Consider the following 13,769-nt stretch of genomic DNA (forward strand, 5'->3'; position numbering starts at 1 on the left):
AACTTGTTAAATATATTCTTCCTAATAGCAAAAACGAATAGAAATCTATTAAAATGTTCTCATTTTCTATAATATGATTTCAGAGCATAGTTAGAGTTGGAAGTCTACCCTCTGAACTCCCAACAATCTGTAAAACAAGCGAGTAATGATTTATAGACTGTTGGGCCTGTTGGGTGGGGTGGTGAAGGGGTTAAAACAGCAAACAGAGATACAAACGCCAGCTCTGACATGTAGCCAAACAGCCAAACTGGGGGTCGGTTGTCATTTCAAATTGTTGGCAGTCTACCTCTGAGTGTGCTATATGTTCACAAGCATCATCTGTTGCTGGAAAGCTAAAATAAAACAGTACTTAGCTCTGCAGTTACAGCTGAAATTTAAATAACTTTAATGCTTATTTCTGGCCTGGGTTGGTAGAGTATCACAGTATAACACAGTATAACAGTAAAAATCTTCAACACTCAATAGCAGCAAGCAGAACTAAAGACTCTAAAGGCTCCCTGTGGCTAAGGGCATGGCGACGTGCATACGGTTTACGATAACAATGGCCATTTACGTAAAAAGACAGATGCACGGGAAAATGTATATATTTATAGTTATGTAACGTTAAATCATAGGTACTTTGTGTACTATGAAAAGCATTATCGACCATACTTGTTTAGGACGATGAGTGCCCTTTCCATTTAGATTAGCCCTGTTTGCTGTCACTTTAGCTGATAACACCACGACGTCTATGTGCTCGTTCAAATCATTCTTTCTTATACTCTGAAGGAAGTCTCATGTTTGCCCCCGACTGATTAAGCCAGTGGATTAGGTCAGAGTTTCCGCAGGCATCCTCACGCTGATATTTAGATATTGCCTTGACAGCAATGATAAAGTGACCCTTGGCTTTATCCTCACGGTCACTGGTAAGACCCCAGGGTGTTTGCACAGGGCAGTAAAGATGAGATAAAGGCCCGTGTCTCACCCACGGGAGTGTTAAACCTGGAACACAGCCATCAAAGCCCATCTGGGCCACCTGCCTGCTGCCACAGCTGCTCCGCTCAAACATCAATACGGCTCTGTGTATTCTCCACTGGCTGTCATAAAAGCTGTCAATATGTGCACCGTCTCCACGGAGAAAACACAGAAGCAGAGGGTGTTTCACAGAAAGAGGTGGCGTGTTAAAGTGTGGAAAGCTCATTTTATTTTGAAGACCAAGTCAGTCTTTGTGATGCTGCTGAACTCGATTTTGCCTGCTCATAAATGTGTTATTGCTGACAGTTATTAAAGTTTATGTTCTGCTCTCTAATCAATTACAAACCTGAGCAATTCCCAACACCTGGTTTTGGTAGAATGATGGTAGGATCATACACAAATCCATTCAGTGCCTTATCAAATCAATTTATCACGAAAAAAATAAATAAACAGAATATAAAAGTAGACAGGGCTAGCTTGTTAACCGTTTTATAATCGCAATAAATCATTTCAGAGGATTGTTTCCTGGTCTTCTCTTGGGTCAGTTGCCTTTAAAGACATTATTACGCAACCAGAATGTGAATGAGTGAGAGCAGGTAACAACACTCCTACTATAATTTGTTCCACTAAAGCCACTGATTCTATCAATGCATTTTAATAAAACGTTATTTATATGGTACCAATTCACAAGAAGGCATTTGACCTTATAAGGTAAAGACCAGGGAGTGATCTTGACATCAGTGGGATGCAAAAAGCAAAAGCATCATCATGAACAGCAGCCATTTATTTGTAAAAACACACTTAAGGAATCGGATTTCTACAACTAAAAATGCAAAACGATAAAAATTAAAAACAAAACAACAAACAAAACTTAGTATTCCTTGAAACTGATTATTTTATTTCATCACGTGCAGCTTTTAATTTTCTCTTTCGTGACTAGCAGAAATTTCGTTTGAACAGAGTAAAGCTAGGTTTGATTCTCAGCCTGTTAGTGAATTTGGCCAGATTAGCAGCCAAGAGTTATTGCTTTCTGACCCCTGCAGGTGATGCGAAGAACAGAACAATGCTCTACGATGCCCGATATGCTCCTCGGCTCTTCAGCAACATGTAAAATAGCGCAAAGCAGAAAGCAATAAAAGCATAAGCCCTGCAAAGAGTCAAGGTTATTTGCAAAGGTGTGCTCCATATGCCATTTAGAGTGGCGATAAAGTGCAGGACGGACAGTTAATGTGCCATGACGCTAACGCATACAGAAAATCCATGGCACTGATTTTAGGACTTCAAGAGATCAATATGTCAATGACAACTGGAGCGTGACTGGAAAAGCACCATTCTTAGTCAAAGGGATGCAGAATGAGAGAGATCAAACACAACAAATGAGCACGTATTCACAGAAGTACAAGTAGAAGTGAGACAGCAAGAAAATGCTGAAAAACAGAATCCGTGTTAACAAGTAATAAGTAAAACATATATGTGTCAGTGCACCAGTGGGGTGCCCGTCTCCAATAAGCTCAATATGAACACCAGGATGGGCTCACAGTGGCTCTTCAGGGTGTCAGAGTGCTCTCTCTATGGCCTCTTGTTTGCTGCATTAAAAATTAATGTGAATCCAGTTGCACGTGAGACACAAACTAGCAGGTATTCCAACACAGTCCATGTCTTTGTGTCTCACAGTACGAGTCATCTTCTATTCCTGTATGTGAAAATGCAATAACAGCGTAACAGTGTATGCTTAATGCATGTTCGATCAATTCACGGAAACGGACACCACACAGAACACTTTCCTATTTGGGCTTGTGAAAATGGGGTCACAGTGTCAGTGCTCTGCATCCACCAACAAATCTCTCTACGGCAATGTCTGTCTGGAAAGCTTTTAAAAAAAGAAAAGGCATTTCTCCCGTTTGATCTGCTTGTTTTCAGGCCAGCAATGCACTTTCTTGACATCTGCATCATACATTCAGCATTTCCCAGTACAGCATTAAATATTACCAGATTTTTATCTGAAATGAACTTAAATTTATGTGATCATTCCTGTCTACCTGGACTGAAGCAGAAAGTACCAAGCTGAATTTCATAAAACCTGGTGGAGAAGTGGAGCATGTAAAAAGGATAAACACATTTAAAACTGGATGATTTTTGTTAAGATCAACCTATTTTATTTGGTTTTTTCTAGGTTCAAATTGATTCTTATTATCTTACACTGTGCATTAGTGAGGCTGTTTTAGCTCTGTTCCCTCTCCATTTAGACTGACTGACTGACTGGTTGTCCATCTTAAACATAAGCTTTTAACAGCATATATATATATCCATATGAAAAAAGGGAAAACTAATAGCTTTAGTGGAAGCATTGTACTGTAAGCGTAGAGTTTAGAATATTAGATATATTAGATAATATTAGAATATTATGAATATTATTTAACACATAGTGAGTCAGAAAGATCATGGGAATCCCCCAGCAGCCTACACCTACTGCAGCATAACTAAGGGAGGATTCAGGGTCACCTGATCCAGCCCTAACTATATGCTTTAGCAAAAAGGAAACTTTGAAGCGGGAGACTGATAGTGTCTGTCTCCTGAATTAAGCTGAAAGCTGGTTCCACAGAAGAGGGGCCGGAAAACTAAAGGCTCTGCCTCCCATTCTACTTTTAAATACTAAATATATAATTATATATACTTAAAATATATAAATATATAAAGATTAACACACAAACTTAGCCCTATACCTCTACAAACATATAAAACCATATTGTATTATCTCATGTTATATTTTGTCCTAACAAACACGAGAAAATCCAAACAGACCAGAATGAGAATATTTTGAAATTCTTCAAATTTACTTGAATAAATAATGACAATGGCTCATACTCAACGGTTTCTGAAACAAAGAGCTCTACACCTGCACAGACTCTTCCTTTAGCCATTCTCCACCTCTCCATCAGCTTTAATGACATTCAACCAAAACGGCACTGAACACTGCTGTGGCTCATGTGGAAGAAGCAATTACAATCTAAAATCATTCAAACTGAACAGTCACACATTTACAAGAACCAACTGCAAAGCTAAATTTTTTTTAAGTGGACCTTAAATACACAACAAACAAAAATAGTTACAACTTCACAGAACATGACAAATATCACGGAGAATCTTTGTATTTTACCTGAGTAGTGCTGAACCAGCTGCTGCAGTGTTTCAAACTGAGCCCTGGTGGTGATGTAGTAGCCGCCGCTGTCTAGCTTGCGGATCTTATAATGCTTGACGTGGTCGCCCTTGAGATCATCCCAGTCCCGTATGGATAAGGAAAAGGCACCTGAGGAAGACAGACCAGGAGGTTCGAATCACTGAACACCAAGTTCCCATTCAACACTTCAGTACTCACTTCTACCCATCCAGTTCTGCTGCTATTCAAAAAGCAGAGGCTATCACACTACAGTAGCTCACAAAAGTCTTATGGGAAATATGAGAGCTTAGAAAATACTCCATGCGTTCTACTTGTAATTACACCATCAGGCAGCTGTGAACACTTCTTACTCCTAAGTAGTAAATCTGTCATGGTATAAACACACACACTTACAGGTCGATGTGTGTCAGTGTGTCTGTGTTTTTTTTTTTTTTACCCTTTGTGGTTTCACTTTCTCGGATGAGATAGGTGCCTCGAGGGTTGCCAGTAGACAGTAGCTGCCTCTCTGCATCCTTACGGCCCAGTTTACCAAAGTACCAGCTGCAAATATAGGAAAAGAAGTCAAACACAGACACACTGCAGTCACTGTGTTCAAGTCATGCATAAGGTCACATCATAGTACTACTATTTCCAGGGGTATTGCCAAAAATGGTTCTGACAAGGATTCAGAAAATCCCGGACAGTATCGTGGAGCTTTTTAGTCTGATGATGCTGAAAGACTGTTAAGATAAGCGAAATTCTCAAGAGGCCATTCATTTGTCCAACACTGTTATCCACATCCTGAGGCCAAAATGTGTATGATAGCACTGGAACACGGGGTTTGTGATGTCATCACTGAGAGCCCTGCTGCCAGCTGACCTTTTAACATTATGTAACACATGATGAAATCAAGTGATGATGAGATGGTCAACACTGATATTATGGATGGAGGGTAACACTGACAATCTACATTCCTACATTACATATTTGTTTTGGGTATCACAACATGGCAGCATGAGAGCAATAATTTGGAAAACGATTCATGCTCAACACTACCCAGCAGCTGTCTCTGCTCCCCTCACAGATTTCTGAGTTAATTATAAGTGCCCTTTCAACTGATGGATGTACTACAACCCTAAGCTCCATCAATAACAGCATCAATTACTGCTTTGTTAGCTACATTTAGCTACATTTTTTATAGAAAAAAATACACTGCTCAAAAATCGTAAGGGAACACCTGATCATCACAGTATAAGTTAGTCAATTAAACTTTAGGGATATCAATCTGTCCAGCAAGGATGCATAAACTATTGTGAATGGATTCTAAATGCTTTGGTGTAAATGAAAATAACAACAGGTACAGTATAAAATCAACAACAAGACTGTCACGGTCCTGGGTCGGTGACTCAGTGGTTTTGTATTTTTGAATTATTATATAGTTTCTGAGTTCATGATTTGTCCCTGCTAGTCTCCTAGTTTCTGTTTCAGTATTTCTAGCTCCCTAGTTTTTTAGTATTTGCTGATTTCAGGTTTTGTTATGTGCCTTCCCTGTGTTCCGTGTTGTGTCTAGTCTGTGCCTTCCTGTCCCACGTTTCAGGTCTCTATGTTCTCTTTGTGTCCCCGGTCATTGTGTTAAGCTTACATGTCTTGAGTTCAGCCTGTGTGTTTCCTGTTTTACTTTGATAGTCCTGGTCCTTTGTCAGTGTAGTCTGCTTTACTTCCTGTGTCTCGTTATGCCAGATTAATCCCAGCCGTGTGTCCCTCCTGTTGTGCATTCCTGCCTCGTTACCTGGTGTGTATATAGTGTGTGCTTCCCTTTGTTCAGTTTGATCGTCTGCGTTTCCTCCTGCATGTTATCATCCTCTGTGTGTCCTTTGGATTACCTCTGTCCTCGTGTTTCCAAGTTTTCTAGTTTCAGGTTCGTGTTATCTTATGCTTCGTTTTCCCCAGTTTAGATTTTGGTTAGTTTTCTCTGTTCCACCTGTTTGTAGTTTTGTTCAACCATCAATAAAGGCTTTTGTTATCATCCACCTTCGTCTCAGTTTGCCTCCACTTGGGTCCTCAGCCTCATTCCTTCCATGCCGTCTGCCCCGGCAGACGTGACAAAGACAACCTCCAACAAGAGATCGTCGTTCTCTCCTTGTCCCCCTGACTCAATTTTCTTTAGTTTTTTGTTTTCAATAGGATCCTTGTCACTACTGGTAGCATGAGACAGTACCTGTAGTCCATTCAAGTTGAGGAAGTAGTCTGGCTCTTTTAGAAAGGCGCATAGGGTTTGCTGCATCTCCTAATACAGTCTCACAAGTGTTCAGGAGTAGCAAGAGACATGAGAAGAGCTGGGCAGGGATATATACATCCACTAACCCTGAAGCTGGACCAGTATGTACTTCTTTGTGTGAGCAGGGGCATCACTACCAGAGCCCTCCAAAATGACCTCCAGTGTGCCACTGGTGGTTCATTCTCTTGTCCTATGTGAGCTCTTGTTAGCTTACCACTGTAGGAAAATGCTTCTCTACAAAGCTAAATGCACAAGAATAATATAATTCTTCACAGTGAATTGACCGAATCTTAATTCAGAAAAAAATCTGTGCGGAAGATTACAATAATCCATCCATTTGATGTCTGAATCAAACATAATACTCTTTATAGTGTCACATAAATGCCATTTTATAAGGCCAGTAGAAAAGCTTGCCTTGAGTATAAAGTATAAACTGTTCCTCTCTCCTGAACTTCCTTTCTCAGAAGGTTAACGTGCGGCTGTCAGTCTGAAGCTTCACATCCACTAATCTCAAAGTACTTCAGAGCACATTCTCGATGAAACTCAGCGGGTATGAACAAGTGCACGCACACACACATATGCTACTTACTCTTCAGCCTGGATAGAGTCCACTGGAGCCACATAATTACTGGGAATGTAGCCGCTGCCACCGGTAGTGAGGGAGCGAGCATCCCACCAGTCCCCTTCACTGAAAGACAAAAAGAGGAATAGGGTGAGGAAAGGAGCACATTCATACAACTTCATTTTATATGAGCTGACATGCTCTGGTCCACTCACTTGTGCAACATATATAGAACTCTATAATCTCTATATAAGTTTAAAACTAAGAAACAGCTAAAAGAAATGCATGTTATCAAAGAACAGCTCAACGAGTTCAGGAGAGCATATTTTAGCTGCTGAAGAAAGAACATAATCATGACATGATAAAAAATGTATTCTTTTGAAAGTGTATATTATTATTTCCTCATCATCAAAAAACACGTTATAAAAAGCTGAAGCTGGTCCTGATGTTTCCTAACGAGACGAGGAAGAAACTGAGATTCTGGGTTCGTCCAATCCTCATGAGAAGGCAGGAGCAAGGAGACTTTCATGGTTTAAACCAGGAGTTCGAGTTAAAGCACCACATCTGGCAGAGAAAAAAATTCACAGAGGCTGAGGTGAAATAGTACTATACTGGTAATTATAATATAATATAATAATTCAACCAGGCTGCATTTTGAGCTACGAGTACACTCGTTGCCAAATGCAGTCATCTGATTAGTCAGTTCTGTTTATCTGAAAACTTGAGCATGGCTCGAAAAATGAATCCATTGAAATTACCGAGTCAGCGTGAAGGTCTGAAAAATGCTCACTAGAGTGTTCTATAATGTTCTACTAGAAATAATCTCCAAGGACATGCACTATTTCCCCCAATCCTCTGAAGTGGTTTTTGAAAAACTACTGCTGGCCTCCAATTTCTTAATTAATAATAAGCAATCAGTTGTAATCAAATAATAATTAAAGTTCTAAAACAGACGTCTTGATATGAAGACTATAATGTCAAAAAGGAATTTGACATTAATAACGTCCTGCACTATAGTTTCATAACTAGCTAAATCAATATTTTTGATCCATATTAAAAATATAAAGACAAAGATCACAAAACACTGAGAGGTGGAATCACACCAGTAGTTTAGAGTTTCAGATTGGATTTGCCAACAAAAATAAAAATGTACTGTAGTATCTAACAATGTACCCTTCGTCTCTCCATCTCTGTGCTAAAACAGTGCCTCACTGACATGCTGTACCACTCTGCACTTATTACTATCATGTCCCTTACACACTGGGAAGGAATGGCTTTAGATGTGTGTGAGTTTATCTGTGCATGAGAGAGACGGTTATAAGACAGAGAAAGAGACAGAGAGAGGGGAGTGGAGGAAAGGGGAGGAGCGCAGAGGCGTTGCTGAGCCTTCATTTATTCTGAATAAAGCCATGATGAGGATTGCCTGGGGACGACATCCCAGGCAGAAACAGGCACGCTTCCCTTTGTTCAGAGGGGATCCCTTGGGAAGGGAGGGAGAGAGGCATACATGAAGTCTCAACAATAAACCTTCTGAGGGTAAAAAAGTATGCAGCAGTAAGAGGATGTGTTTTTCTGTGTAATGTCGATATGTGTGTTTGCATGGAACCGGGGAGGCATAAACAGACGGGGTGGGGTGGGCCCCAGTCTGTCACGCTGCCTCTTTTGTCTCCAGAAACAAACCCTTTAAACCAACTCTGCACCACCACAAAAAGACTGAAAACAACAACAAGAGTAAACAAGGAACCTCCCTCCTGTCTCCAAATGGATTCAAATCCTCTTTCCCTGTGGTGACTGCTGATGAGAGTATAATTAAATACAGCACTGTGTCGACTGAGACGAGTGGTACAGACGGCCATTCACACCACAACACGTTTATTCATAGCCTGTGGTCGGATCAGAACAATTCAAGTTGAATTTACTAATAGTGTAGTCGTGTAGTGTAGGATTCTTTTTTTTTATTATGTCTGATGAAGCTACACAATAACATGCTCAATGGTGGCTTATAAAAAACCTGAGCTGAAGGGAGTGGCTTCTAAACATTCAGGGATGTTTCCTTTAGGATGCCATCATGTAACACAAAGGAGACACATTGGCTTCTGTCAGCTGAGACTCTCCCAGAACTAGTTTGTTGCCCAGGCAGGCGGGGGCATCTGTCAGTCACTGCCAGCTCTGACAGGCTGGAGCAGACGAAGGCTTTAGGCAATTTTACTGCCTTTCTCCACCAGGGGTCAGTGTGGGCAGCTGAAAGGAGCCCTGACCATACTTGAGGCGTGGGTGGATGGAGAGAGGTGGAAAGGAGAGAAGTAAGGGAGTAAAGATATAGCTCTCTATGTTTTATGCTGGGGAGGAAGACATACAGAAAGGAGGAAGAGGAGGGAGGTTGGGGCTTTAATGACACTATTTTCCTGCTCTGACTGGAGCCCTGGAAAGGCCGAGGTGTGTTGTGGAATGTGCAAGACAGCGGCTAAGTGGGTGTGGCGAGAAGGAAGGCTAACCTTGTTGTGCCAAAGTCTAATACCATAAGGCACTCATGTATGGACAAGAGGCTGAAAATGAAAATGAATCAGAAGAAAACTCACATGGGAACTGCATTACCTTTTAACAATAGAGGCTTGTGCTTGTTTATAATATAGTATCAGTAAGACCGCCAATACAAACATCCATGTTACTAAAATTAGCAGTACTGAGACTCACTTCTACAAGGAATCATGGGGAATTTGTGAACTTTTTTCCCATTTTTGACCTAAATTTAGTCTCTAAGGTTTAGATAGATTGCTCCACCGTTAGAATTTACTTAGAATTTTCTCTGAAACCAAAAAGATAAATTTGTGCAATTTCCACATTATTTCTAACAAACTACTTCAAGCTGCTGCCCGATTAATTTGACAACCCATATTAGCATGTTGATTTATTTATATTTATAAAGGACAATGGAAATCAAGACTGTAAAAGCTAAAAGCTGAAAACTTAGCAGTCCACCCTCTTATCTCAATATGGTCACTCCAAAACCAGTGGGTGACAATTACTATTTATATACATTGATTTCAGTCAGGGAAAGCAAGGTAGCACTACTTGCCCAGTGAAATCAAAAAATAAACATCAATTTCAAAGAGAAAGATTTCTTTCCCTTTGCATCTCAAACAGCGCTCTGCATCATAGCCTGTCTCATCTCTCTCCGTCTCTTAAAAATTACTGCCATATTGTTGTCGCTGGAAGCAGCCTTAACTCTGAATGACTATGAGTCCAGTGAAATCTGAAGTGTCTCTCATTTCTGCTGATGTATCTGTCCTGATTTAAGCTTGTCACAATGTAAAGTCAGCAGCTTTTTCTGGTGTCTGTGTGTGAGCATTGTGGATAAACCTCTCGTATTTGACAAGAAACTGATAAGAGACAAGAGACTAGCGAGGTAGACAAGCTGCTGCTGGCTCTGCTTTCACTGCTCTGAGATCAGTTACCATCTGCACCTACCGTTAGCAAGTAAACAAGCTTCTGTGATTTCTCATCTTTGCATATAAGTTTGATCTTTTTAGCCTTATAAGGAAAACTGAAGTCAATATCAGTGTTACGCTATACTATACAGTGTTATATACTAGATTGATAGAAACTATGTTTTCATGGTTGCATTCTTCTTACAAGTAATAAACCCAACTTCTCTCTGAAAAATAAATATTCAATTTTGAAATCCAGTAGCAATATACCAGCAACATAATACTGTCACTCCACTGTGTTCATGTGCTTAGAAATCACAAAACTAACAGCGACACTTACAGCCTACTGTTTAATTCTGAAACTATATGGGTCCCCTCTGCAGTGCTATTCTGCACATGTACTGAGCAACCTTATTACAATGAAATGTGAAGGAGAACAGGGTCAGAGCGCAGTCCCAGCAGTGTTCATGCTCTCCTCAAATGTCAGCGCACTGCTGCAGGAACCCAAACAAACAGAGGCAGGCTGAGATGCAGCCGGATGCAGACACAAAGACAATGAAAACCATCAAGGATAGTTAAAGAGCTGGCAGATAATTGTGGCTCTCTTCTCGTTCAGTCTCACACACACACACACACACACACACACACACACACACACACACACACACACACACACACACACACACACACACACACACACACACACACACACACACACACTTTGCTGCAGTTCTGCTGACTGGCAGAAAGGCAAGCCAACATGACTGTGGGTGTAACCTAGGCACTTCCTGTTCAGAAGGAAGTCTTGAAGTTACACTACACTCATCACTGCTGGTTGGAGATCCTGCTCCACCCTCTGTAAAATCATGATTGTCATATTGCTTGTTCAAGCCACCACTTTTACCTCATGTGAAAGGCTCTGCACCCTTTAATGCCATAGCCTATGAAAAGCTGCTGCCAATTCTGGCTTTCTCAACCAGCTACTGTGGTCTTGGGTCTTATTTCATGGTTTGAATAATTGAGTTTTCAACACTGAGGTTGCCAGAGCAGAATACAGCTTTTATGGTTTTTATAGATTCACAAACTGAAGCAGTAAAGCAGGCTTATTTTGGGCTCTTTCCTGCTCTACATAATGAAACCAAAACATTTCTTTTTCGTGTACAAGCTGCCACTTTCGACTCATCTGAAAACTTGTCTGCGCCTCTCCAAGTAGCTAGCGCCATCTTCTCGTAGACTTGCATTTCTCCTGAGTGTGGACAGACTGATAAGCAGCTGCAACTTACGTGCTGTTGATAATCTGGAACCTCTCTCCCTTCTTGAAGCTGAGGTCATCTTCTGTCCGTGCCTCGTAGTCATAAAGTGCCACAAAGAGGGTGACTCCTGCAGGAGGGACCAAACCATAGTGTCAGCGCTAGGAGGATTAGCAAGAAAATCAAGTTTAAAATTACACTCTGAACTGAAATGAGCTGCAACAGCAGCTCCTTCACAGTGAGGATATAGGAACAAATGTGTGAAGTACATTGTATGGTAGCAGATCTTTTAAAACTTTTAAAATCAGAACAAGATTACTTTTTAGATGCAACTCCTAGAAGGTAAAAATTAAACATCTTGTACAAGAACTTCAGCCGAATGGTTGAAGACAAAAGCAGAAAAAATGGAACTATTTGATTGATTGTATACTATTGTATGCTACTAAGGAGGTTCTTAAAATATATTAAAAATATTTTTTGGTTGGCAGTTGGAACTGGAACTGTTTAGCCTTAGGTAGCAGAAATTGACTGTACATACACTAGGATAGGTTCTGTTGTAGCTCGGCAATGTCCGTTCAAAGCTTTTTCTAACATAGTCATAATCCAAACCCTCTTTAACATGTTCAGTGTTGATGAGACTCCTTCTACACACAAGTACTGCCGTCACTTTCTGTGTATATAATCAAGTGGTCTTTGAGGATAGACTGTCAGAATGTTTAGCCCTTAATTCCCTTTGCAGCATTTATTTCACCGATAACCACAAAATGCTGAAGATTCTTGAAAGAAGATCAAGGAGGAGATACGATGCTGTCAACCATGGCTAAATTGGAAAGAGCGATGGATAACAGCACAGTCCATCTTTCCAGAGAGACATTGATCGATTGCACTGGGTTGAAGTCCAATGACTAAATCAGAAACAGACAGAAACGAGCTAAAAAGATACAAGTTCAGTTTCTGTACAATCATGGTGAGTGGTGGATATGAATACCGGATCATCTGAAAGATAATACAAAACATAAACATTGAAATATCACATATTAGAAACCTTGTTTTATAATGGTTTCAAACCATCAAACCGACACGTCAGACACAAACTAAATCCACCAGCTTCCTGCAGTTTACCACAAGTTATATTTATGACCTTCTAATACCTTTGTTAATGCCACTATGGTTAAGCAATTTGACAAAGCAATAATATTTGGTTCATGTAGTTCATTGCAGGCTCGCTCATGTCCTCGTCACCAAGGAAATCTTGTATGTAGGCTATCAATTTAGGCTAATATGTTAGAGCTGCTTGACCTGGAATTGCTGTTTTTCACTGATTTGATTCCTTCTGTGCCAGGATCGAAACCCTTGAGCAATATTTTGAGATTGTAATTTTAAATTGTAATGTTAGAAAAAAAGCTATAGCTGTTGATTCCTGCTTCTCAGGTCTTAGCATTCTGAATATTTGAAGGCCTGATTTACCAGTTAAGTCCTTATTTTTAGATTATTGTCTTTGTCATTGTCATCTTTTTAAGGATTCGGGAAGGCTTTTAGTCCTTTTTCCCTAAACAAACCAGCTAGTCTTAATCATACAGATCACGTTTACTCTGTGACACTATATGCTTTATATTTGTAGACTAACCTTTGCAGAATCAATATTCTCCTCCACCAGTTTTGTTAATTTACCTCTTATCACAGAAGTAAGAAAGAACAGTATCCTTTAAATATCTCTCTCAGCACTGTTTTCTGACCCTTACACACCTTTTTATTGCTGTCTTGTAACAAATGTTCTAGTTTCAGCTTATTATAGAATATGTTATTGGATAACAGAAGGTCAACAATACAAAAGAGAGTGTAAGGAAGAAAGAAATTCAAACATACATGATACAGTAATAAAAAAGCAATAGAAGAAACAATCAAAAAGGCATTTTAGTCTAAACACTGGCTCAGTCAAATTCTGGCAACATTGTGACATGGAGTGATCTTTTCTTACCTTTAATTGAAGCTAAAACCCACACAGAACTGCTAAAACTGCTACAAGATAGTTTCAAAGTGTTGGCAAAAGTTCAAAATTGACCTTACAAGCCAGAGCTTCTGCTCGCCTAAAGCAAATCCACCACTTGAATTAGATAAAGCTGACAGTAATGTGAATGTA

General features: G+C 40.1%; 1 protein-coding gene across 5 annotated transcripts in view; it reads right to left on the reverse strand.

Annotated features, from left to right (window-relative positions):
* fynb (FYN proto-oncogene, Src family tyrosine kinase b) overlaps positions 1-13,769 on the reverse strand; it is a 78,891-nt gene that overhangs the window by 12,080 nt on the left and 53,042 nt on the right. For all 5 annotated transcript variants that reach the window (XM_063496556.1, XM_063496552.1, XM_063496554.1 and 2 more), the window contains 4 exons: positions 11,663-11,759; positions 6,979-7,077; positions 4,569-4,672; positions 4,112-4,261 (listed from right to left, as the gene is read on the reverse strand). In XM_063496556.1, the coding sequence (XP_063352626.1) occupies positions 4,112-4,261; positions 4,569-4,672; positions 6,979-7,077; positions 11,663-11,759 (450 nt within the window). The remainder of the gene's footprint in view (positions 1-4,111; positions 4,262-4,568; positions 4,673-6,978; positions 7,078-11,662; positions 11,760-13,769) is intronic.

The sequence above is a fragment of the Pelmatolapia mariae genome, linkage group LG15, assembly GCF_036321145.2.
Source record: "Pelmatolapia mariae isolate MD_Pm_ZW linkage group LG15, Pm_UMD_F_2, whole genome shotgun sequence".
Classification (NCBI taxonomy): domain Eukaryota; kingdom Metazoa; phylum Chordata; class Actinopteri; order Cichliformes; family Cichlidae; genus Pelmatolapia; species Pelmatolapia mariae.